At 42.3% G+C, this 27,849-nt stretch overlaps 1 protein-coding gene across 1 annotated transcript in view; it reads left to right on the top strand.

The window, feature by feature from the left end:
• Positions 1 to 735: 735 nt before the first annotated feature.
• RBPJ (recombination signal binding protein for immunoglobulin kappa J region) overlaps positions 736 to 27,849 on the top strand; it is a 217,105-nt gene continuing 189,991 nt past the window's right edge. Inside the window, exon 1 of the mRNA XM_082728409.1 lies at positions 736 to 898. Coding sequence (XP_082584535.1) covers positions 867 to 898 — 32 coding nt within the window. The 5' untranslated portion in view covers positions 736 to 866. The remainder of the gene's footprint in view (positions 899 to 27,849) is intronic.

Raw genomic sequence — 27,849 nt, 5'->3', positions numbered from 1 at the left:
GCATGCATTTTTTAGACAGCACACTGTCTGCTGCCCATTTCAGGGTGCCCAGCCAGACTGCATTAGAGACAAATCCAACTGCCAAAGCCAACAGATCCCATCCAGACCCCTCACTCCAGCCTAAATGTCCTATCAGGCTGACACACCTCTTGATGAAGAAAGACGGATGGAAAGACTAAGAAGGTCATGGGTGTGTTGCACCTGGGTTGAACCTCTGTTCAAGAGGTTAACCTGGAGACTGTTGAGCCCTGGGGAGTGTGAAATTATGGGTCAGAGGGACCTGTGATATGGTGGGTAACATCACTGTACTTTTACAGCTACAAAACTGGGAATCTGGACCAAACTACGATTAAAAAGCCCTGTCTAGACTTGGAGGAGTCCAGTTGACCCAGTGATTTCCATTCAGCAGAAATAACCGAGGTCAAGAACATCAAGGCAGCCATGAAACATGAAAAAAATCAAATTAACCTAAAGCAGTTGAATCATCATTCCTCTCCTTTTCTTCCTTTGGTAATTTGTTTTCCAGGCTCTTCTATAAAAATCAGGCCTCTGATCTCAGGAGCGGCTAAGGAAAAACAAGAAATAAGAACGATTATTTCTAGTTTGTCTTTATAGATAACATCTATAATCAAAGCACTTTTGAACTCTCCACCCCTCCCAAAAAAAAAAAAAAAGCCTGTGTCTGCACTTTTCCCCCCTAGAGAGAATGTTGTTGGCTTTCTTCCTCTTCATTTTGACACTTTCACTTCCTTTGCTGGAAGGTGAAGTGGCCACCAAACTCGGAGTGCAAGTGACCATCTCTTTCCACAGTGCTTCATGACATTGGAGCCTCCAAGAAGAACTAATGTTAGGAGTTTCTCTTCAAGATGATTGGACTGCTCTGCCCAGAGTTGCTGAGGTGAGTGATTCCTCCAATAGAATCTCTTTGTCACGTTGCCTGTAAAAATATTGAAGATGCTCTTGCTGATGATTTATGAGTAAGTCAACTGCTCTTTGCCACTTCCACTTCAAGGTATAATGAGCTAACCATCCCCTCTGCCGTCTCACTCCTCCCAACTGTGATCTGGTCACATTGCCTGCTCTCTGTTGAGGCCTTAGATTACTCAGCAGAAGACTAAGGCATGCTTCAAAGGGTGAGGTTTCTATCCCACTAACCACTCTCCTTCCCTTAGGGTTAACAGCACTGCTCCTTCCTTGAGTTCTTTCCCATCACCTAGTGTTTTCATGACTCCACACTTTCTCTACTTACCTTTGCAGAAGAACACACGTTTTCTGAAATCAAAAACATGTACGTTCCCTCTAGATATTTTAAATTTTAGTTCCTTCCTTTCTAACAACCCCTTCCAGTAATGTCAGTAGGGGATACTAATCAAGTTAGTTGTTTATTGAAAGCAAGGGTACTTTCAGCACAATGTTGGGCTCAGCTGGGAACAGTCTATGATATAGCTATTCTTCTCAAATTGTAATCTAATTGGGAGACAAGTTGTATTCATCCATTCATCCCTATGGACATTCAGGACACAATTCTTGAGTGCTTACTCTACGCTGGGTATTAGGGAAACCATACAAGTGGTTTCAAAACTCTGAGTTCTGGCCCCTAGGGCAGGAGTTGGGGAATGGAGTTATGACTAGGGATACAAATCCACATCTATCACAAGCAGTGTCTGCAAATTTTTATTCTCTTCTTACTCATGCATATTCACGCATTCATTTGACAAATATGTACTTGAGTGTATATAAACATGGCATAATGTCTCAGACGTGTTTGTGTATTTCCCAAAACCATTTGGATGCAGTTGTGATCAATTAAATACAAATCCACTTAAAAGTTTTACTGTATTTGGAATGTCCTTTTCTCACTGAGTATTTTCTGGGTCAGCAGACACCAGAAGTTCATTCCCATCATGGACCTGCACAAAAAGAGTTAACACTTTAAAATGTGTTTTTATCCTGGAAAATGTGGGAATGTCTAAAGAGAAGGTTAACAGAAAGTCCTTAACAACACCCAAAGGTGTGGGTTTTGTAGGACAATAGCCAGAACTGTGTAGGCAAAGAAACCAGGCAGGTGGGGGTGGGGGATAAGCACAGAAGCTTCGGTGGGTGGGTGGGGGGCACAAATGTTGTATTTAAGCAACCCTCATCCATGTTGGATCACAATACTTTAAAATATGCACATAAACTCTCTCTTTTAAAATGATTTAGTAACAAGTTATTTTTATATATTTTGTGTGTGTGTGTGTGTGTATATATATATATATATATATAATAACTAATAAGTAAATCCAGAACATCTAAATCTCCACCTCATTGCCCAATCCTGATTATTTAGCTCCATTTACATGACATAGGTTTTTCAAAGGCAAAATATACTATATTCATCTCCGTTCATCATTCTTGATACTTTTCCAAGTGCTTTCTCTATACATGGTTTGATTATCACCAGAACAATGAGATGCAAACAGGACAGGAATCATTATTCTGTTTTGGTTTTTTTTTTTTTTTAAGATTTTATTTATTTATTTATTTGACAGGGAGAGAGAGAGAGGGGAGGTGCACATGAGCAGCGACACAGGGAGACAGAGAAGCAGGCTTCCTGCTGGGCAAGGAGCCTGATGTAGGACTCAATCCCAGGACCCTGGGATCATAACCTGAGCCAAAGGCAGCCAATTAACCGACTGAGCCACCCAGGCACCCCATTATTCTGGTTTTATAGATGAAGATAGAATGCTGAAGAAAAGACAATGAATCACACAGATGTAAAAATACACAGAGGTGGGGCACCTTGGTGGCTCAGTGGGTTAAGCCTCTGCCTTCAGCTCAAGTCATGATCTTAGGGTCCTGGGATCGAGCCCCGCATCGGGCTCTCTGCTCAGCAGGGAGCCTGCATCTCCCTCTCTCTCTCTGCCTGCTTCTCTGCCTACTTATGATCTCTCTCTCTCTCTCTCTCTCTGTCAAATATATAAATAAAATCTTAAAAAAAGTACACAGAGTTTAGCTAGGTAAAATTAGCATGAAAGTGTAAAATGTACAAAGAAATGTAAAATGGTCCTGGGATGTAGAATCTGGAATTTGGGAAAGAGGATGTAAGCTAGAATCCTGTGCTTCTACAGGCCATCATACGAGTTCCAAAAAGATTGTGCTCATGTTAAATATCAATCTCTTAAAATTGAAGAAGAGACATTTTAAGAAGGGTCTAGCTGGAAAAAAAAGGCAATAAAAAATATTTTTGAAAAAACGGGAAATCTAGAAAAGACAGTCCAACTAATAGAATGGTGCATGGCAGGAGAATTTTTAAAATTATATGACATATAATTAAGTGAGGTTTGAGTTGGCTGAATAGGATTCAGCCCATTAGGACTTTCTCTTAACTGTACTTTCAGGAGACAATTATTCACATGGCCTAAAACAGTCCAAAAATTAAACTATATTGGGTCTCATTTCAGGTAATGCATATTTAAGTGAAAGGCAGCACTGTCAAAAGAATGAGCTTGGGTTTGAATTTTGCTTTCAACACACATTAGCCGTCAGGCAACTACTTAATACTTAAATTCTCTGAACTTCGTTTTTATGGTTTTCCATCTCTCAACTGAATATGATAATACTTCCCTTACATGGTTGCTGCAAAGATTTGAGATGTTGCATGCAAAGCACCTAGTAAAGTATACGTGACACTGCAGAAACTCAAGCGCGGTGAGTTGGTATGTTGGGTGGTGGTGCTGGGTCTAATTTGCATGTGCTCTCATGGCCTGAACACTAGACTTGGAGTCAACAGAATCCAAGTTTTGGGTCCTGACTCTTCCTCTTAGTAACCATAAGATGAGATATTATTAAAGGTATTTAGGTTTATTCATCCTGAATCTCTCTTCTTATATAGAAATGAGTATAGTTTCCCTTCCTATTTCTAGTTCAAGGTTCAAACAAAATGGTGTTTGTGAAGTAGCTCTTAAATATAAATGTCATATAAAAATAGAACTAATCGGGGTGCCTTGGTGCCTCAGTGCATTAAAGCCTCTGTCTTCGGCTCAGGTCATGATCCCAGGGTCCTGGGATCGAGCCCTGCATCAGGCTCTCTGCTCAGGAGGGAGCCTGCTTCCCTTCATCTCCCTCTGCCCGTCTCTCTGCCTACTTGTGATCTCTGTCTTTCAAATAAATAAATCAAATCTTTAAAAAAAAATAGAACTAATCATGTAGGTTAAAATAGATGTGTTGCTATAGATATAACAATTTTATCACTGTAGTAAGAACATAGGGTAGAAGTCTATCCATGTTTTTAGAAGTCCTAGTAACAGCAACAACAAAAACCCCTCAAATTACAAGAAATGTTTAGTTAGCATAGGGGAAATTGTTCAGTTTTAAGGATAAGGAAGCCTTTGAATAGGCTTACAAGGGTCATGATGGACCATCCCTCTCTAGGTTGGTATCAGAAAGGATGAACAGTCTTGTGTCTCGAGTTTTTCAGGGAAACAGAGAGTCCTCAGCTCAGGAGGCACCAGAGATGGTGCCACCCACCCACCGGGTTTGACCCAGAGAAGTGAAGTTACTTAATCAGAAGGACACCCACCAAGAGGATCTCCAGGGATGAGCTTGCCCCCTGCTCACCCCAATACTTAAGGGCAAATGCATCCCCCCATGGCTTTAAAATCTCTACATCTGGTAAACGGTAAGAACTGGACAGCAGATGCAAGGCTGTCTGCTAAGCTACAGGACAAAATCTCCCTCAAATGTTTCCGTGCACGGCTGGAGGGCAGTGAGAGGCTGGAACTCACCATCTTGAAGTTCCTCCCGTCCTTTTGCATTTATGATATCATCCAGGAAACATTTAAACAACCTAGATGGAACGAAATGTCTCGCCAGGTGGTGGCTTGTGATATATACAGACGGCCCCTGACTCACAAAGAAAGACTACAGAGGTCCCATACATACAAGCAGCTGCTGCTATCCGCCTGGCCCCCACCACCTTGCAGCTGCCATGGGCTGTGTGAAAAAATTAAAAAAGAAAGAAAGGGGATACAAAAAAAAAAAAAAAACTTGGACCACTTGCAGATTCGGCACATTCAGAGGCAGAAGAAGACAAGAAGCTGTGGAAATAGGAATCACACATAAGGGAATGGACTCTCTGGGTGAATTTTCAGCCACTGGTGATCTGGCAGCAGCCCCCATTCTCTTTGCCTTGAATAAGCTCCTCCCGGGAATTACTATCCTCTTTCATCCAGAAGACTATCAATGTAGGATTTTGCCTCCAAGCCTTATTGGAAGAAGGAAGACAGGAACAAATAATTTACCATTAGAAATCTCTTTCAAAAAACCACTCCCCTCTTCAATGGTTAATAATAAGTGCGCCTACCTTATGGGGTGTTTGTGAAGACAAAGTGAATCAATGAAGAAGTTCTTATAACTGTGCCCAATATGTGCTTTAACACTGATAAATGTCATAAAAGTGTTGGCTCCCTGTATAATCATGATTATTCCCATTTTACAGAAAAGAAAAACTGAGGCTTAGAGAAGTTAAATTGCCCTAGCTAGACCATAGAACGTAGGGGTAGAAGAAAGATTCAAATCTAGGTCTATCTCAAAATCCTGCAATCTATTTTAACTACTGAGCTATAAACAGTCATATGCCTAGCATTGGGCAGTCATTGACACATTAGCAAGAATTTACTCAAGCACGGTGTTTTCTGCTGAAAATCAATTCAGCTCAGCTGCACTCAGGAAACAGGAATTTTGACCAGTGAGGGGGGCAAGTAGGCTATATGTGGAAAGAGCAGGAAGACCTGATCAAGAGACCACAGTTGAGTATTAAATAGGAAGCCTCGAGGCAGTGACACCCACAAATGGGAGAGGTATAAAAAAAAAGGACAGTTTAGGAGGAGTCAAAGATGAATTCTGACCCACGTGAAATTTCATCTCAATCTGACTCAAGAGAGGGGGAGGAAGATTTCTATCTTTTTCCCCACCTACCACCTCTTGTCCCACCCACGGTTGCAAATTACTTATTAGTACTCTGGGTAGACTTCAAGAAAGTTTAAATAAACTTTTGTGGGCTGGTTGGAAACATAACGCTTCCACTCCCATTTGTCATGCATTTCTTTTGGGAAATGTGTGCTGAGTTCCAAATAAATGACTTGTAATTTAATACAACGTGTGTACACTTCGCGTCTCCCTGGGCTGGGCATCGTGCTGGGTGCTGGGAATACCAAAGGAGATATAAGCCACAGTGTGTGCCCTTGAGCAGGAGCCCCGTCTGGAAGAGATATATAAGCAGCTAAGAGACAATGTGCTGAGTGTAACAGGAGAGGTGTGTACAAAGTGTCTGGAGCACAGAGGAGGGGGACAAGGAAATTGCTTTTAAATCAACTTTTGGAATCCAACCCCTCTGCAAGTTGGGAACTGCATGCAATGCATCAGAAGTTACTGGAAGGACATGCTTACCATTTAGAACTGAATGAACTCATTCTTTAACAGAACTGTTGCCTGCTTTTTTCCTGGCAAGTGGTAGTATCAATATCTATGTGGGGTTTTTTTTTTTTTCTTTTTTCTTTTTTTTTTTTTTTTTTCCGAAGAGGTGAGAGACAGAGATGATTGCGTGGACCCAGAACTTGGACTGCTCTGGTTTGAATCCGACTTTCACTTACTAGTCATATGACATATGCTTCTCTCAGTCTCAGTTTTTTTAATCTGTTAAAGGGACCCATATCTTCTTCATAGAGAAGATAAACGAGCTAATGCATGCAAAGCCCAGTGCCCAAGATGGAGTAAATTTCTCACCCAAATCTGGCTACTTCTAACTGGGTGATAGATATTAGCTGGCTTCAAATAACTTCACCAAGTGGAGCTATGTTTCTGGAAGACCGTTTTAAGGGATACACAGACAAGCATGTTCACATTGTTCTTTAAAGATATATTTATCTATTTGAGAGAGGTGGGGAGGGGCAGAGAGAGAGAGAGAGAGAATCTTCAAGTTGACTCAATGCTGAGCGCAGAGCCCAACACGGGGCTCGATCTCACCACCCTGAGATCACGTCCTGGAATGAAACCAAGAGTCCAACATTTAACTGATTGTGCCACCCAGGCACCCCTAGCATATTTACATTTTAATAGCATATATTTATCTGCACATGTTTGAGGGAGATATGTATAGCCCATCAAACACAAATTTTATAGATATCATTTCCTAGGAGGAATAAAAAATTTTAGAAATTTTTAGTAAAGCTAAAAGAAAACTATTTAGGAGATAATAGCCAGATGTTACATCTTGTCTTTCAGAATGAAAGGACCAAGCTGACCAGCAGACTTTAGTTGAGGCTAGGACAGCAGATAGATGTTTCACTTTAAATTCTTCTTCTTCTTTTCTTTTCTTCTTCTCCACCCCCAACCCACTGGTCATGGCTCAAATTCATTTTAGTTTTCTTAATATCAAATGTGTATATGAAAGAACATATTAAAATATTCTCTAGATTTTTGTTTTAAAAGGATATGGGGGGGGGGGTGTCACAGATTAAGAACTGTAGCAAGTGATGGTCTCCCTTTCTGTGTTTTCTCACTGTAATGAAATTCAAAACTTTCATCTAGGACTCTGGGGAAAGGCACCATTTTCTAATGCCTTAACTAAAGGGAGAGTGCTTCTGAATAGCAGAAAAGAATGCCTTCTGCATGCCCACGCTTTCTTGGCCCCGATTTCAATCCCGGTGGAAAAATTCCCTGAAGCCTACGACAGCTGAGCTTTTCGCCTGGAATTCAGATGATCAGAAAAGGAAAATTATACCCTGAGGTTCTGGGGGCCCTCGAGCAGCACACAAAGGCCAGAGGCGGGCCCTAACACCTGCTGTGTCTACCCCACAAGCTGGGGGAGCTCAAGCTCTAGGGGATTCGAGTTTGGGGGAGGTAATGGGGGGGCGGAAATGGGAGAGATGAGGACAGGCTGGCGTAGACTCATTTGCTGGGTTTCCCCCATGTTGCAGTAAGGACTCCGGGGCACCAAGTCCCTTCTACCCCCTTCTTTGTACAAATCACCTCCAGGAAAGTCCCTCTATCACAACAGTTGGCCTTTGAAACCTATAGAATGGTCATGCCTGGACGGGGTTTCCCTGGGGTCAGTATCCCCAAGGCTTCTCTTGCTTCCACTGTGTCCCCTCCACTGACAGGCTTGTACAGAGTGGAGTGTGTTAAAGACACACAAGACCGAAGGACCCTAGGGTCTTTAAAGCTGTTTGTTAAGTCAAGCTATACCAGCCTATATGTCTTCTCGTCTTTTGGACTTCCTGTGGAGATGGCCTCCCCTAACTGAACATCCTCCCCACCCTCCACCAGCCTGGTCAAGCAGTCTTTATTCCACCCTCTCCGTCCCCACTAGGAAAGAGAGAAGTAATAAATCCCCTCATGGGTCCCACCCTGGGAGAGCAGGTACAGAGCAAAGAGTACTCACGAACTGGGGCAGCAGCTTTCAGATAAATCCCTTTATTTCAGCCTCCAGAATAGGATTCTCAGGTACCACACAGGACACCCAGTTCCACTGGAATGTCAGAGAAACAACAACTGATTTTTTAGGAGTATGTCCAAAGTACTCATAATAAATACCTAGATGAAACGTTATTTGTTGTTAACCCAACATTCCAATGGAACTGGACGTCTATATTTGCATTTGCTAAATCCAGCAAACCTACTCAGGAACAACCTCATGAGGCTGGCCTTATTATTCCTATTTTAAAGATGGGCAAAGAGGCTTGGAGGGATTGAGCGACCTGCCAGAAACCACAGCACCTGTGGGTAACAGAGCAGAGATGACATTTTCAACCCAGACAGCCACTGATTTCAGGACCGGTGCTATTTCCACAACACCACAAAGGGATCCGATCCTTCAACAGGACGACTAGGAGGGATGCTGATGGAGGAAGGTGAGGTTTTCTCTAAGGAGCATGGGGAGAGTCTTGGGTGCCTAGTCCAAAATGTAGAAAATTGTTCAATAAACTGTGGGTGGCTGGAATTACTGTCACATTTGGTAGCTAAAAGACTCTGCTCCTTCCCTATACACACTCTTTTTTTTTTTTTTTAAGATTTTATTTATTTATTTGACAGAGAGAAATCACAAGTAGATGGAGAGGCAGGCAGAGAGAGAGAGAGGGAAGCAGGCTCTCCGCTGAGCAGAGAGCCCGATGCGGGACTCGATCCCAGGACTCTGAGATCATGACCTGAGCCGAAGGCAGCGGCTTAACCCACTGAGCCACCCAGGCGCCCCCTATATACACTCTTAAGAAAAGATGTGTTCCCCTCTCCTAGCCCCAGTGCACCTTCAACATGACCCTTCAGCTCCCACAGGGAGCATTTCACTCCATGTAGATAGGCAGTGCTAGATGAAGTCATGGGACGCAGCTCCAAAAGAAGCTTCGAGTCATGTTACATCCATTTAACACATGGAGGAAACCCACAGTGCTGAAGGAATTGGCTGGCCCAAGGACTAAACCAGTCCTCTTTCAGCTGGACAGCCTTTAAAGCTCAGTGTGTATAGCTTAGTCACCTTGCTTGAACCAGGTCACCTCACCAAAACTTGAAAATATCAATGCGCCTTTTGGGGGGGGGGTGTTTTAGGGGAGCAGAGGCTGTGGGGATAAAGAGAGGGAAAGGGCATTCTGCTAGAACTCTTTCTCACCTGAACATAAGATCAGTCAGTAGAAACCTTCTGCCTGGTTTCCTTCTTAAACCTATGACACTTTCTGAATCTGTATAGGGGACTCTTTTTGGAGCACATGCTGCTTAGAGATGCCCACAAACCTCCAGGTCCCAAGGGAAATTGCTGTAGCTCTGTACATAGGGGGCATATCTTACCCTCCTCAACTTAAGTCCCAGCCTTTTCCTCCAGACCCTCACTGGAGAAGCCACTCAAGGATGAGGGTAGCTGGTAAGAGCCAAAGGAAAATGGCATGGAAAGAAAATGTGCACCCAAATCTGTCAGCACCAGGAAAGTTGGCTACCTTATAATCATTTAAATATATGATGATGAAAGCAGTAAATCTTCATTGTGGGGAAAATTTGAAAGTGCTAAAAAGTATAAAGAAGCAAAAACTACCCATCATCCCCTCATGTTGAGGGAGAACCTCTACTAAAATTGCTGTGAATTTCCCAAGGATCTCTGTCCATATAATAAACATAATTGGCCTCATGCTTCATCTATAACTTCATATTCCACTTTTTCTAATGAAACACATTATAACTTCCCTCACATCCTTCAAGACTATCCAAGGAATCTTCATGACTTTGATGACCCATTCACAGATCCATTGAAAATGGTGTCATTTATTTACTTATTCTCCTGCTGCTAAGGATTTAGAGTGTTTCCAAGGTTTTCACCCCAATAGAAATAGCATAGCAATGAACATCTTCCTCACATACACTTTTTTATCAGACCCTTGGCACCTGTTCTCTTATGTCTCAAGTCTAATACAGTGGCTTCTGATATCTGACCCAAAGGTATGTGTCTTACCGTGTTTTCTGTTTTTGCCATGCTCTGCAAGGAGCCCCGTGTCTTCCAGAGGCCCCGCCAACTGAACTAGTTTGAGAAGCCCTGTGGTGGAGTGTAGAGCAAGGACTACCTAGTCCCTTGTCAGACTTCCGGTTTCTTCATGGCTGGAAGCTCCATCCCTCATAGACTCGGGCCATGCTTTGTAAGAGAGAGACAGAGACAGAAACAGAGAGGTAGAGACAGAGAGAGAGAGAAAACCCCAGGACCTGTTTTCAGAGAAACCACTGCACCATGTAATGCCGCTGGGAACATGACAATGAAAGTCCTCAGAACTGTGCTGCTTGGTATTTTGACAGAACCGTCGCTTGCTGATTCAGTTAATGATAATGTTGGGTTCCAAATTTTTTCCAAAAGGGAGTCTTAAGTGTTCTCAACTTGGATGGGGCTGACTTAAAAATAAACAAGTAAGTAATATAAGTCCAAACTTTGGAGGATTGTGTTTTAGAAGCCAAAGCTCTGGGGTTGGATTAAAGGGGCCTGCTCACATCTTGTGGTTGGGGCTCACGGGCAACCTTCAGGGTGGTGCGTTTCAGCTGTCCCTGAAATCCGTCTTCTAATTTGAGCACCAACACCCACCGGGAACTCTCACAGAGAACACCCCATGTCGCAGGGCTTAGGAGACAAGGGAGAGAGACAAAGAAGCAAGTGCAACCACTCACTGGTAGATGGGGACAGACTTCTGTTTCTTTACCTCCTCCCAATGTCAGATCTTTTGAAAGGCTTAATGGTGTTATTCAAGAACTGTCATCTTCCGCTTGATGTCTGGCTGTATTTTAGTGGGAAGCAAACCGATTACTGGAAAGCTTTTTAAGACACCCCCAGGAAGAAAAGCTTCGGATTCCTCAAAGTGACCAGTGTGGAGGGACCCCCACTCTGGGTCCGGCTGTGGGAACTTTTTTTTTTTTAACATTTCAAATAAGCTTTATTATGGGGTGACAGATTAAAGGTTCTTAATAGAGAGAGAGGTGAGAAGAATGGCGCCTCATCCCCGCAAAGGATTGTTGAGCGAAATGGTGAGAGTGCAAGGAATCATCAGCTGGAGTGGCGTTGGCCCCCCACTTCAGCACCTACACAGTGCCTGGCACCAGCTGTGGGAACTCTTGAGGGACAGGAGCAGTCCAGGGCTCCGGCGGGGTTCAGAATCCTCCATGCACTCCGAGAGTAATAAGAATACGTGAACTGTCACAAATGAGTGTCTCCGTTAGAGCGTTTAGGTATCCTGATTATTACAAGCTTTATAAGTGGGAGGTGTGGAGGACCCAAGGATAAAAGATAAAGCACAATAGACCCTGCCCTCAAATTGCTGATTCTCGCTGAGGAGAATAAATTTGTTCACAAACAGCCAGAAAATGCCACGTGCCCATTGCAAACGGTAGTGGAGACGAGGGATCCACATGGGCCAGGGAAAACAAGGTAAAAGTAGTACTCACTTCTAGCCAGTAACTTGCTTTCTGGAATGCAGGCCAGCCCCGTGTGGCTATAGCTTCGGATTTTCCAAAGCGGGAGAATGTGATTTTTTCTGTAAAATATCCCGATTTCTTTTTAAGCTGTTGAAAAAAAATTTTGACACTATGCAAACTAATCAAAACATACCCATGACCTATATCAGAACAAGTCACCAGTGTGGACCTCTGCTGCGGACTATATTTGTTAATATGCAGAAATATCTACCCTTATGAAAAAAAGCACTTTACATAAACAATATGTTTAATATGAGTTCGTTCCAAATCATGCATTTAAAACATAGGAAAAAGATGGAAGGTGATACATCAAAATGTTAACAGGAGATGCTGGAGAGCAGGACTATAAATGATTTTTTTTTCTGTATTGTTTTTCTGTCTTTAATGACATTTTTATAATGAGTATTTGTTCCTTCCATAATCAGAATTTTCAACAAAACTATGTTTTTATAAAAACACCCAAGTGCTGTTTTATTATGAAACGATATTATAAAAGCTTTAAGAAACAAGAAAAAAATTAAATGAGAATAAGAATTATTGAAAAATGTTAAGAATAATAAAGTCTGAGAAATAAGAAAATAAATGGTGTACATTGGACATTTTCAGTGAGCTTTACAGGCATTATTTTATTTACTCTTCTCAACTTCTGTGCAATGGGGCTACTGCTATTCCTGTACACAAGGAAGAGGATGAGGCTCAGAATGGTTAAGTAACTTGCCCAAGGTCACACAGCTCATAAGCAGCAGAGCTAGAATTCACAATCCAGGTCATTTGCATCCAGAGGTTATGTGTTCTCCTAACCTTAAGTAGGAGATTAGTTTCCCCTTTTCCAAGGTTTCGATTTCTGAGTTTTCAGTTACCTGCAGTCAACTGTGGTTGGGAGACAAATGATATTCCTTCCAACAAGGCATCAGAAAGTCAGTAATAGCCTTATTCTCTGTCCTGGTGCCTAGAGCTGTCACCTCACTTCAGCTCATCGTGTAGGCATTTCATCGTCTCCCACTATCCCGAGAAGAAGGGTAAGTACAGTTACTATCAGGTATTTTGAGAGAGAGAAAAACCACATTCGCATAACTTTTATCGCAGTATATTGTATAATTTCTCCATTTTGTTACTGGTTGTTGTTCTTCATTTCTCGCTTTGCCTAATTTATAAATGAAACTTTCCCATAGGAGAAGTATGGTATATATAGGGTTTGGTACTATCTGTGGTTTCAGGCTTTCACTGGGGGTCTAAAATATACCCCATAGACAAGCCAGGGAGTATTGTACTAAAAGCAAAGTGAATGAGGAAGGTCAAGGAGATGCTGGTCCCTGACTTGGGCCTTGAACACCCAGTAAGAGTCCCACCTGCCGAGCTAGAAGGAAACAATATTGCCAAAGGAGTCGAGATGACACCAGGGGGGCATAGCAAAAAGTTCTGATGAATTGAGGTAAGTGGGCTGGAGATAGTCAAGAGAGTCGGAAGTACTAAATGCAGAGGTGCTTAGGAATCACACTGTATTTATAGTCAGTGGGTGTGATTGACTTTTCCAGTACCGGAATGAGATTGGTACCATGGCGTTATTAATTGGCTGGGGCCACCATAACAAAATATCACAGACTGGGGGGCTTACACAACAGAAACTTACTTTCTCACCGTTGTGGAGGCTGAAAGCCCAAGATCCACATGTCGGCAAGCTTGGTTTCTTCTGAAGCCTCTCTTTGCTGGAAGATGGTCTCCTTCTCAGGGTGCCCTCCCATGACCTTTCCTCTGGCATCCCACCTTCCTCTTCTCGTAAGGACACAACCAGATTGAATTAAAGCCCACCTTAATGGCTTTATTTAACTTGATTTCCTCTTTCAAGGTGCTGTCTCCAAATACAGGCACACTCTGAGGTACCAAAGGTTAGGACTTCCCATGAATTTGGCGAAGAACACAGACCAGAGAAACGCTCTCATCTCTTTCCCTCCTCCTCATTTTCCTCAGTACCAAACAGCCCAGCATGAACAGTAAACATCTCTGTGCTGGGATCCTCAAAAGTTAGCCCTGGAAAAATGTGTTATGAATTACTTCTAAGATTTCTCTTCTGATTCTCCTGGAGCTCTTGAAGTTCACAGCCAGACTGGTATTGGCACACCAGGTCATATGCAAAAAAGCTCAGTCCAAATAGCCATAGGAGATTTTAAAAAAATATTTTAATCTCTGGGGCGCCTGGGTGGCTCAGTGGGTTAAAGCCTCTGCCTTCGACTCAGGTCATGCATGATCCCAGGGTCCTGAGATCGAGCCCCGCGTTGGGCTCTCTGCTCAGCGGGGAGCCTGCTTCCTCCTCTCTCTTTATCTCTGCCTGCTTGTGATCTCTGTCTGTCAAATAAATAAATAAAAATTTTTAAAAACATATTTTAATCTCTGATTTCCATCTTTCAAAACAAACTTAAAGATGGCCCAAATCATAACCCTCCAGCAACACATACAAGCCTAATTTCCCATACTCACTGCAACGACTTCCTCTCTTCCCTCCATGCCCCTAGACCACAAAGATGATCCGCTCCCCTCCCCTCTCCCAAGCTCCCAACGTTTTATAACTTAATTCCTTTCTACAGGACAGGGGGCAGGGTGAGTCAGGGGACGAGGTCATATTAATAATGGTCTACCTTGGGGGTCCTGGGTGGCTCAGTCAGTTAAGCATCCAACTCTTGGTTTCAGCTCAGGGCACAATCTCAGGGTCATGAGATCAAGCCTGGCATGGGGCTCTGCGTTCAGTGGGGACTCTGTTTGAGATTCTCTCTTTCCCTCTGCCTGTCTCCCTTCATTGCTCTCTAAAATAAATAACTAAATCTTAATTTAAAAAAAATCCACCTCATCACACGCAGATATGTCTCTCTAATACCACTAACCCAAGCCGGTGTTGGCATAGCCCTTTGTAAACCAAAGATTTTTTTCACTTCAGTACGACCTCCGGACGCTTCCAGCAACTCAGACAACTAGAAGGCAATTTCACCTTCAAAGGGTTGGGGAAGAATGAGGTCGGAAATTTTTCTGAAAAATTTAAGACTGGCTAATAGTGGAGTAGGAACTAGCTGGACCCGGCAGCTTTCTTTCCAGGACTCGACCCATGATGCTTCGATTCTCAAAACAGGTGGCAGTGGGGTTGACCCACGGCCCTGAGGTGCCCTGTACAATATTAAGAACATTAAAATATTCCAGAGTTGCCCACAGGATTTTTACCTTGCCAGAAATCATGGTAAGAGATGTCAATCTATCTATAAATGTAGGGCTTTTTTTTTTTTCCCCAGAAGAAAGTTGTATTTTTAAAACTGTTTTCCTTTTGCAAAGTGGCAAACATCCCTAGGTATTTTTTCACTCTTAAAAGTCCTTGCAACCTTTCTTGACACCCTCTGCCTGTGTCAAATGGCAGGCACGATGGAAGTCACTTGGCAGGCAGCGGTGGGAGGTGGCAGGGAAATGGTCCCCCCCACCCCCACTGCGCTGTCAGGCTAATCTGTTTTCCTCATTCTGCAAAGGAAACCATAAGCGCATTTTGCCCGCTCCAAACTCCTGAAACTGGAGTTATGAGGTGGTATGGAGGAGGCCAGGAAAAATAATTTCTTGGGGTGGTTTGCTGCTTTTACTAGTGACCTGTAATACTAATTACCCCCCCCCCTTCCTGTCTGAATAAGACATCTTTATGATGATTCACCGCTGTGGAAGCCAGCATCAATAAACAGGCCACTGAAATTCAATTCTGTTGCATCTCAAAACTGGATTCTTTGGGTCTTCACAGGCAAACCCAGTCTCCTTATAATCCAGTCTAGTGTTAGGTATAGAAATAGGAGCAGATTTCCTACGCCTTCTGGGTAGAAAGGCATCTCTAGTGGTGGCCCACTTGGGTATAAAGCATAGAATCATTTCTTTCTGCTCTTTGGGGTTTTTGTTGTTGTTGTTGTTGAAGGAGAACAATGCCTAAGAAATCCTGGTTCCATCATTTATTGGCCATGTGCCGTTTTTCTGCAACTTTACTTCTCTATGCTTTGGTTTCCTCATCTACAAAATGGAGGAAATAGCAGTACCTACCTCACAGGGTTTTCATGTGGTTTAAATGAGTTAATATGTATAAAGGAGTTAGAACTGCACCTGGTACATAGTGAGGGCTGTCTGTGGATTCGAAATACACACTTTGAGAAAAAGTCACGTTTAATCTAATCAAGCAGGGTGACCTGAAGGGCACTCTGTGGCTATTGGCTGACTATGTCCCGAGATCTGATGCTCTCTTTCCTGCAGAGTGAGCCTGAGTAGGACACACAGAGGTCAGGGCAGCCCTTCAACCATGAACCAAGAAGTGAGGAGGGAAATGCACAGGTCCAGAGTTGGCTGCTTGCTTTCCCAGACCAGCGAATAATCATTCTCAGAAATGAAGTCAGCCAACTTCAAAGTTTTCCTCCCTAGAAATGAATTTTGAAGGTTGCCTGGGTGGCTCTGGCAGTTAAGCATCTGCCTTTGGCTCGGGTCATGATCGAGTCCCACATTGGGATCTCTGCTCACTGCAGAGTCTGCTTCTCCCTCTGCCGGCCTCTCCTCCAGCTTGTGCTCACTCTCTGTCCCTCTAACAAATAAATAAATAAAATCTTTTTAAAAACTGAACTTGAAAACTGTACCTCTGCACACATACTCAATTTACCTAAACTTTAATCTATCATTTTAAGATTAAATGATTACAGAAGATACATTATACATTATTAAAATTGACATTTGAAAAGAAGACAGTTGAATCACTATTTTAAACAAATCCTACGGAAGTATTACCCCACCAATGTCCTAGCAATTTGCCACCCATTATCACCCATTTAAAAAAATACACAAAGGGAAAATAAAAATTAAAAAATAAAAATATATGCAAACAAGTTTTCTTTCACACTGAGAAATTCTACATTTTTCTTTTATCTCCTTAAGCTGCTCTTCTGTTTGTCTTCCTTCTCAGAATTCTATTCTAATAAAAATTTTTATAAGTTATTCTTCTGTTCATCATCCTTCTTTGCAACACATATGTGAATAGTTTTTCCTCTGGCCACTGTAAATATAAAAATGGAAAGGAAAGGAAAGGAAAAAAAGGAAAGAGAGAGAAAGGAAGGAAGGAAGGAAGGAAGGAAGAAACAAGGAGAGAAGGAGGGAGGAAAGGAGAAAGAAAGAGAGAGAGGTTCTTTGAGATTTAAGTATCATAAGTTAGTAGTAGCATACAATTGATCAAGACAGCATTAGTAGTATATTTTAACTTTTGACATATAGTTATAATCTCAAAGTAATTTTAATGCATTTTAATGAGATGGGTGGAGATATTCCCCCCAATTAGTTCATATATTCAAGAATGTCTATCACTTACTATTAGAGAAATTAAAATAATCTAATTAAAAGATTAGAATCATTGCTATCCCCTACATTCAGTTCTTTGGACCCCTTCCTAACTGTATGCGCCAAACACAAAATAACTCTTAAGCATCTATAACTTTGCTTAGGTCTTTCTCCAATTTTACCAAAAGTAAATAATTGAAAACCATCTAATTTGAGAAAGGATTTATTATCCAATCATTAGTGCCTCATTCTGTGAAATAAAACCCTTAGGGCCAAGACTTGTAAATTACTATTATTTTACTTGCTACCCGTTCTTTTAGAGGCACTCTGTTAAATTAGTTTCAGTAAGAATTGAAAAATATTTATTTCCATACATTTTTGGACTAGAACTTTAATGCCTTTATCTTGTTGGATGCTTTAAATAAAATTTTGTCAGAATCTTACTCAGATTTGACTCATTCCACTGGTGAAAAATATTCTTTTTTTTTAAGATTTTATTTATTTATATGACAGAGAGAGATCACAGGTAGGCAGAGAGGCAGGCAGAGAAAGAGGGGAAGCAGGCTCCATGCTGAGCAGAGAGCCCAATGTGGGGCTTGATTCCAGGACCTTGAGATCATGACCTGAGCCAAAGGCAGAGGCTTAACCCACTGAGCCACCCAGGGTGCCCCTGATGAAAAATATTCTATCGTGTAACCCAATTATTAGACAAATCAGCCAAGTTAGGTACATTTCTTGTCCTTAAAAGTGTGACTTTATTTCTTAAATGAGTGTCTTAATAATCATTTTGGAAAGTATGATAACAACCACTGAGAAATAAATTATGGAATGCATCATAGAAAATAGATTACTAAAAAGCAGCCAAGTTAACACTGATGTAGATCAGATTTAATTAATTTTATAATGAGTGTGAAACAGGATAACAATGCTGTTTCTCATTACTTGATTTGCAATAAAATAGCACACTATTTTGCCAAAATTATGTTATTTGTGGAGCCAGAAATGTGATAGAAGACAAGATACTCTTTTTGTAAGTTATGTGAGCATGTGCTTCTAACTCTGATATGTGGCTTTGGTAATAACTAAACAGGAATTGTGTCCAAAAATCAGAAATAATTTGGTTAATTTCATTAGTTCTCGTGGCCAAACTGTTCTGTTTAATGAAGTTGTTTAATAGGAAAGTAATATGTATCTGAATAGTGCTAAAATTAATCAGATCAACATGTATCAAATACCTAATTATTTATTCATAAGAAGTAGGTAAGGGGCACCTGGGTGGCTCAGTGGGTTAAAGCCTCTGCCTTCGGCTCAGGTCATGATCCCAGGGTCCTGGGATCGAGCCCCACATCGGACTCTCTGATCAGCGGGGAGCCTGCTTCCTCCTCTCTCTCTGCCTGCCTCTCTGCCTACTTGTGATCTCTGTCTGTCAAATAAATAAATAAAATCTTAAAAAAAAAAGAAGGTAAGATATGATTTTATCAAAATCAGCTCTAACAACCTCACAGAATAGCATACACAATATCTGAAAAATGTAACCTAAAGTTTCCATCTGCAGGCTTTATGCAATGTATCATGGAAATCCTGGTAGTCCCAGAATATACTCCAGTTTTATCTTTAAAGAGTTAGCATCATTAATTAGCCTGGACAGCTCAGCTGTTGTCAGGCACTTTCCTTTTCAGTTAATAAGTCCTAAGGATGAGGAATCAGATTTTTCTTAAACACACAAATTCGCCCCAACACACACACGCACACACACATGCACAGATGTTGCCATTAGTAATCAAATTCAACCACAAGGAACAAAAAGATTATAGGATACCCATCCATTGGATAATAATGGCCAATATTTAATGAGCACTTACTATGTGCCAGTCACCATTCAAAGTTATTGACATATACTAGCATTTAACTGGTCCTTATACAGCAACTTTGTGAGGTCGGTCTGATAAACAACCCCATTACCAGAGGAGGAAATGGATACTCAGAGGCCAGAGGAAGGCAGTATGTTGTCCAAGGTGCATTAGCCCCAGAGCTCGGGTTTAACCATCACACACATCGCCTTCCTGGCACATGAGTTCATTTATTATTACTTCCATTCCATAATTAACCACTAAGGTTCTATAATAACAACCACTGTGGTAGGCAGAATAATGCCCTCCCCAGAGGACGTCCATAGTCTAACCTCTAGGACCTGTGCATGCATGGCAGGAGACCCTTTGCAGGTGTGATCCAATGTCCTGGATTATCCCAGGGTCATCAAAAGGTGTTGGATCAGGGAGGCAGGAGAGTGAGAGTCAGGGGAGACCCGACCATGGAATCAGAGGTCAGACTGAGTGAATGCTGACTCTGAAGATGAAGAAAGGGTTCATGAGGCAGCGAAGGCCAGCAGCCCCTTGAAGCAGGAAAAGGCAAGAAAACAGGCTCTCCCCTAGAGATTTCAGAAAAGAGCACAACCCTCCCAACATGTTGATTTTTAGCCACATAAGAACCATGTAAGGCTTCTGACCTCTCAAACTGTAAAATAATAAATTTATGTTGTTTTAAGCCACTGAGTTTGTGGCATTAATACAGAAGCAATAGGAAACTCATTCACTCGCCAAAGCACAAATTAAGGCATCAGTCAGGGGAGGGTATGAGCTTCCACCAACCATCACGTACAAGCCGATGGCAGCACTTCGCCTGCTGCCAAATAAAGCCAGGAAATACATTTGAGCAGCTCAGAAACAACCAATAGGTTCTTGTTTCTATACTGAAAAGGAAGGTGCCTCTTGTCTCAGTTTTGGAATAAGTAAAGATGATCCATGGAGATTCTTTCTCATTTTTACTTTTACAAAATTGACTTTGTTGGTTCTTTTTATGAAACTTCCCCCCTCTGTTTCAGTGTCAATTTTTGCTTGAAGACTTTCCAAAACTTTCCCTTTCTGAACGTTTCCTGCTGGGTTTGAGCCCTGACTCTCCCAGTGAACCTGCTCCAGACCATTGGCATTATTATAATTGGTGGGGTCATAATTCATGTAACTATTACCCGGTACTCAAAGGAAGCACCTTCTCTGCTCTTACGTAATTGCTGATTCAGCCGTCAGTTGGTCTTCCTGCATCCCGAGCTCCACACAGCAGCCAGAGGGAGCTTTTCACTCCAGAAATCTGACAATGGCATTCCTCTCTACCAACTCCTTCCCTGACTCCCATTACACTGAGGATGAAGAATAGATTGCTAAGCGTGATAGCCAAGAGCCCCTTGTGATCTGCCTCCCCTCAGGGTCTCCCAGACTCAACGGCATCTTTCTCCCAAGCTCTGCCTCTAGGACTCCAGCCCTACCGTGTTGCTCATTACTTTGAAATGTGGCAGGTTCTCTCCAGCCTCTGTGCCTGCACATCCTGCTTTCTTTACCTAGGGCAACATCTGCTCCCTTTTCCATCAGAATGTCCCCTTCTGTCCCCTTCCTCTCTGACTCAAGGAGGCATCTGATTGTCCCAGCATCACGTGCAAAGACACGGCTAACCAGGTAATAGGCACACAGGTGTGGGTTCAGAACAGCCACCCTTTACTTTTGAGCTGTGGTTTCCTATGTCATCTATCTCTGATTTCCTAGCTGGATACTGCACTACCAACCTCTTTTTTCTGGCTTTTGGCTCTGGTCTTTTCCACTGGACAGCCGACACTGCGAGGCTCACTCCCATGAACCTAGTACCATCTGCAGGCCCAGGTAAGAGGCATTCCCAGATGATTCAGCCTTAGCTCATAGCCTCCCCCCCCCACACACACACACACTTAGCCCACATGAGAAAACACTAAAAGAGACTGATATAATAACAATTGTCGATACCTGTTGGGTTCCACAGCATGCCAGGCATTATATTAAGTCCTTTGTTTCTTTCATAAAAAAGAAAAATTGGGGTGCCTGGGTGGTGCACTTGGTTGAGCATGCCACTCTTGGTTTCTGGTGATCAGGGTCGTGAGATGGAGCCCTGTGGCAGGCTCCATGCTCAGCACGGAGTCTGCTTACTGTTCTCTCTCCCTCTCCTTCTGCTCCTTCTGGCTCTTCCTCCCCCATGCGCACACTCTCTCTATATAGTAAATAAATAAATAAATCTTAAAAACAAGAAAAGAAAAATCGCCTATAAAGCAGGTACTCTTTTCTCCATTGACAGATGAGGAAACCCACTTCACTCAACTGTTTTCTGCCTGGCCTGAGTCTTTGGGGTTTCAGCTCTGGGTCAAGATTGTCATGGAATCTCAAAAATGGAAAAGATGTCCCCAGTATAATCTCCTCACCTAGCAGGACAACAGGAGTCCCTATTCATGTCATGGTCATCAAATTCATGGTCACCTCATTCATGGTCAGGAGCACAACTGTCTGCTGAAATCCTTTCAGTGAGGGTCATTCACTACGCAGTGAGGCATCCTATTACTGTTGTCACTACCGTCGTAACTGTTAATAACATTTATGTAACGACTTGAAATTTACATAATGCCTTAACTGCTTTATCTTGCTTAATCATCATAGCTAACATGTGAATCACTTATTGTTATCCACATTTTACAGATAAACACACTGAGAAATGGATGACCTGTCCAAGGAGGTAGAATTTGAGCTCAGATTTTCTAACTTCAAACTCAAAGCTGTTATAGAATGAAATATTGCCCAAATACATAAAAGTACAAAATCATGTAAGAGACATCCAGGTACCCACCACTGAGATGAAACAGATGTCAGCTTTTACTGTATGTGTGTCAGAGCTCCTCCTTGCTCTTTATCCTGTGCCAGGGTTTACCGGTCCTTGAGAGGAGCAGATCATCCCTCTGTGGTGTGTAGATTTAAGTCCAATCCCTCTGTCTTGAAGGGCCATTCTGTCTTCATTTTAAATCGATGTTCTTGAGGATTTCCTTGGTTCAAAGGAAATGTCTAAAGGAGAATGGGGACACAGAGGGAAGAATGACCCAGAAATACTTGGATCTTCTTATCTTAGCATATGTCATTCATGACAATTCCCCTTCTCTTTTTCTAACAACTGGTCAACTCTACTCTCAAAAACTCCATGAGACTGACCCATTTGTTTTGTTATGTTAGAGTGTAACCATGTCAAATAAGTGGACTTTTTCTAAGGTGGGTATGGGTGAGGTGTAGGTTGTGCTGGAAGCTACTTGGTGGTTGGGGAAGTAACATGATGTGGGATGCAACAATCTGGAGAAACTTTCCTGCAACCACTTGTTGTCTCACCCACACAGTGGTTGGTGGCCCCCGGCCTTCTTTCCATCTTATGTAAAATGGAACTAAGAATACAACCTGGACCCCTGTTATCCCTGCCCCAGCCTGGTCCAGATGTGCTCTACCACCCAGCACAGCTAAGGAAGAATCACCCTATGCCCGGAAATTCGACTCATTTCACGAGCTGAATGCAATCAGAGGGTTGAGGAGCCAGCTCAAGATGAATCATCTGGATCAAGAGATGATTGTCAGTGGTCCTAGCAACACACTTCACCACCAATAGCCATTTCATTTGATCTCTGCACTGATGCTCAAACCACAGATTTCCTGGGCCTGCAGCCTCCCAGGAAATGGAAGCCAAAAAAGAGATGATTCATATTTCCTCTAGAGTGGCAAGAAAAACTATCTGCCACGGAAATTGCCACCAACTTTGCAAGGCCCTGGTCTGAGCTGCTCCCTCCACGTGCTCAAGCTGATGGGCTTGGGCTCCCTTGGGTCCAGAGACTGTCCTCTCACTGAGTTCTCTCCAAAAATGAGAGGGGGAAGGACAGAAAGAACTGGAGGAGGAGAGGAGAGTTAACATTTTATAAGTGTCCAGTGTGAGCAGGGCTCTGACTCCATAAGCCACTTTACATATATTATTATGTCACGCAATTTGGCTATAAAAAGGTGAGGCAGGTACTTGATGCTCTCTGCCATACTTTGCATCCTTTTTATTGTCCATTTCCCTCACTAAATGGTTCATTGCTCTATCTCCAGTTTCTAGAACTGGGACATAATAACGTAGAGCGATTACAGATAACGCTCATTCCAACTACTGTCCTAAGTACTTTAATACACTAACTCAAGCAAATCATAATATTAATAATTAGCACTTAGCTTCTGCCAGACCCTGTTCAATTTTCATACATTAACTCAGTTATTTCTCACAACAACCTTATGACTTCAAACAAAACAAAACCCAAAAAACTACCATTGCCACTTTCTGGATGATAGAGCTGAGACATGGAGAAAAAACTGGCTTGCCCATTCTCCTCCAGCTAGATTCAATTCCAGGCTACCAGCCTCTAGTTTTAACCATGGTGCTAGTCTGCCTCTCTCAAGATAGATGCTTAATAAATATTTGTAAAATGAATGATCATACCCATTTTACAGATGCAGAAACTTAGCTACTTGGTAAGATCCTACAGCTTATAGGAACAACTAGGATTCGAAGTGAGATCTGTGTGATCATAAACTACCATAACCATGGCCTATGAATTTTTAAAATTTTAATGAAATATACAAAACATAAAGTTTACTGTTGCGACCACTTTTAAGTACACAGTCCTGCGGCATTACCGAATGCCACATTCACATTATTGTGCAACCATTACCACCATCCATCTCCAGAACTTTTTCATCTCCCCCAGCTGAAATTTTGCATCCATTGAAGACTGAGTTCTCATTCTTATAAAATTCTTAACAAGGCGAAATTTGGCTAGCATTGGACCCTGGAGTGAGAATTCAACTATGTGGGATGATGTGAGAAGAGCAGTAAAGAATTTCTGCCTCTGTTAGCAGTCATAAATTCGGACATTATAACATTAAGCAGTCATTCTTGTGATTTTTTAGAGATCTTGAGATCTTTGAGAGCCCAAAGAGAAGGTTGGGATATCAATCTGTCACAATACAGAAAAAGCTTAAAGGGAAGATTAGAATCATTAGCACCAAGAAACTCCCTTCCCTTCTAGCTTGTCTGGGATGGGGGCTGCCTTCTTTCAGTCACTCATGAGATATTGAGGACAGCCCATCGTGTTCCAGGCTCTGCTGACTAGCATATGCTCACTAGCATATCTCCAGCTCATTAGTCCATGGAAGAGTAAACGGTATGACTCTCCATGCTAGGGACGAAGGGGTCGAACTCTGGGAACACATAGGAGGAGTTCAAGGAAGGCTTCCCAGGAGAAGCAATAACCAAGCCCAGACCTACAGTTTGAATAGGGGTCATCTCAATGAATGTGGCTGGAGAGAAGTGGTGGGAAGGCAGGAAAAATGTTCCAGGGCAAAACGAACAGTATGTGTAAGACTGGAAAACAAGATACCTGTGTGAGGAACAGCACAGTTGTCAACAGAGGGACTGAGGCATGGTGTAGGAAGAAGAGAGAGAGAGAGAGAGAGAAGACTTGAATTGGGGTAGGGACCAGGTCAGGTCAGACCTTGTAAACCAAATGAAGGAATATGGACTTTATCATGACAGCAACTTGGAGCCACAGAAGATTGAAATCTGGAAGGTGGCACACTCCGATTTGCATATCACAAAATGTGGAGGACAGAAAGGAAGGACAGACAGAACTGGGAATAGGGAGACTGGATAGGAGTTGATGATGTAAATCAGGCCAGAGATGAGGGTTCTTTGAACCAGGATAGTGGCTACCATGCAGATGAAGTTGGTAGACAGTTTCAAGCACGACCATGGGAGCAGAATTAAGAGGATGGGGTGATTTTAGGGAGATGGGGAGAGACACGTGTTACAAATGAGGCCTGGGTTTCCAGTTTGAATAACCAAATGACTGGTGGTTATATTCACCCATTCACTGAGACAGAGGACCCTGGGAGAGTGGCTGGTTTGGGAGGCAGTTAATCGGTTCCATTTTGGTCAAGTTCAACCGAGGATCCTATGAGATACTACAGGAAAGATGTTCAGGAGGACAGCAAAAAGGAGTGGACAGGTGCTTTTGGTGTGATTCTCCCTCTTTTGTACATGTGGGTTAGATAGGATGAGGAAAGATTGACAAGAGGAACTAGAATCTAGTTAATTCTGGATAACAGCTATACACACACAGACACACACACACACTATATATATATGTGTGTGTGTGTGTCTGTGTGTGTCTGTGTATATAAACATACACATTAGAATGGAACACAGAATTGTGGCTAAGTGACAGTTCTTCTAGGTCAGTGGAGTTTGAAAGTCTAGAGTGAGCATGCAGGGGCTGGGGGACAAGGGGCAGGAAATCCTTGGAAATGAGCTTGACAGTTCCAATCTCATGCTTTTTCTAAATTTCTTGATCACAGCACACTCTATTTCTGCATTAGCAACACTAGCACATACGTGCACCTTTCAAAAACCTGGCAAGTGGTTTATTGGTAGAGGTGATAAAAATGTTCTGAAGTCAGATAGTGGTGATGATTGCACAACCTTGTAAAATACTAAAAACCACTGAATTGTAGACTTTTAAAGGACAAATTTTATGGTATGTGAATTATATTTCAATAAAAAGAATTCTTAATAAAACGAATACGCACACACAAATCTTGGCCAGTACTCTTCAGTTACAGTGACCCTGCAAGCTCTTCTCTTTTGTGAATGTTTCTGGTTGAGCCCTGTAATTTATTCTACCTTCGGTGACTGAAGATGGTGTCATCCACCCTCCAGTAACCTTTCCACATCCAATTCTGATGCTTCTCCTTTTCCTTGCTGCCCCTCAAGGACAGAGCTGCAGACCCAGCAGCAGGTATATTTGCTATTGAGGAACATAAAATGTTGTGAGGAAGATAGAGTTTTGAATGAAGTTAGTAAAGTGCTTAGAGATATATTTTTGCACTCAAAGCTATGAAACAAAATTTTTAATTGAGAAGATATTGTTGACATTTTACTCAACTCCTTAGCTATGTTTAGGTGCCAAACTTAATGCTTTCCAGGCCTTATTTAATCACTGTAATGATTCCTTGAAATAGATAGCAGTATTATACCACAAAAAAATTGAGGCAGACAAAGATGACTAGCTTCCCCAAGTTCCACAGCTTGCGGCAGTTCAAACTTGAACCCAGTGCCCACTGTACCATCTCTCCTCCCATATCATAGGTGCCCAGAAAGGACTTTATTCAGCTCAACTACAAGACAAAGTTTAGACATTGTTTTACCTCAGAAGCTTCTTTGACCTCCTACATTTGATGAGGTGTCCCTTGTCTATGACACAAGTTGCCTGGTGATGTTATTTATCATAGTAGGACATGATTGCCTATATTAATTCAGCAGTACTGATTGTGAATGGTGTGAGGGCAGGGATAATGTCCACCATGTTCTGTAATCTATCCCCAGGACCTGGCATGCGGATGGTTTTCCAAAACCAAATTGAATGAATGAACACATTCCTACATACTATCTCTTACTCTCAAGAGACTTTCCGGGGCTCCCTATTCTGTAATTTCATTCGTTTTGCTTTTTGTAGGTAATGCACGTAATATAAAACTCCCCTCCCGCAATGGGTTCTCTTTCCAAATGTTCAATGTTTTTCTAATTTTGTGACTCAGACTTGTTGACTGAGTTTTGCCTCTGGGGTCTGTTCTCCTGGTTTTAATTGTGGTCCCAAACTTGTGGTGTAAATGGGATATTGGTGATGGAAAAGGGATGGTGTAACTTTTACTTAACTGGGTGACATAGCTGAGCAGGTATTTCTTACTTCTCTCTCTGGTGCTCAAAGTTAAAGAGTTCTAGCTCTGTTATGATAGCTTTGCACCAAGTACAAGTCACAGACTTCCCTTTACAAGTGCTCCATTCTCCTCCCCAATCTGGCATAAGTATGACTCCAAGGACCAAATGGGCTTCACTTTCATTTTTCATTATTACTCTCACAACTTCACTGCAAAACCTCTATCCCTCCTTTGCCTTTACTTCTATCTTCCATTTCCACCCCCAACAGGCATGACCCACAATTCAGTCTCTGGAAACAAAAAGTGCATTGAGGTAAATCTCATTGCAACTGATGTAGGCTGTTCTGTGACATCCCAGAGTACAGAAAATGTCACATTTCTTTAGGTCCTAAAACAAATTAAACCTATAACGTGCCTTGCACTCAAAATGCTCAAAAGTAGCCAAATCACACAAATATTCCATGGTTTATTCTTTCCCCCCTGCATCACACAAGAAACATGGGGCTTAAAGAGATCAGAAGTTGGGGGCAAGGTACCTGGTCCCTCATCCATTATTTCAGTGATACCCATGAGCTGCTAGTTGCAATATCCTATGGTAATCTTTTCTGTCTTCACCTTTTTCAAACTATCAGCAATATTCAACACAGTCAGTTTCTCTCTCTTCCCAAAAACATTCTTTCTTTCCACTTTTCTGGCTTGCTCTTCCCCTTCTCTGGCCTCTCCTTCTCTGTGACTTTGTCAATCCTCTTCATCTTCTCTAACTCTAAAATCAGATTACCCCAGGCCTCCATCTCTGGACCTCTTCTTTATCTTCACCCCTTGTCTCGATGAGCTCATCTGGCCCCACAGCTCCACAGACCATCAATTCACATTGATAATTTCCAAAGCAATCTCCAGTTCTAATTTCTCCCTTCAACTCAGA

This window comes from Mustela nivalis (assembly GCF_964662115.1).
Source record: "Mustela nivalis genome assembly, chromosome: 4".
Classification (NCBI taxonomy): Eukaryota; Metazoa; Chordata; class Mammalia; order Carnivora; family Mustelidae; genus Mustela; species Mustela nivalis.
The sequence above is the reverse complement of the archived record's forward strand: the minus strand, read 5'-3'. Positions and strand labels throughout refer to the sequence as shown.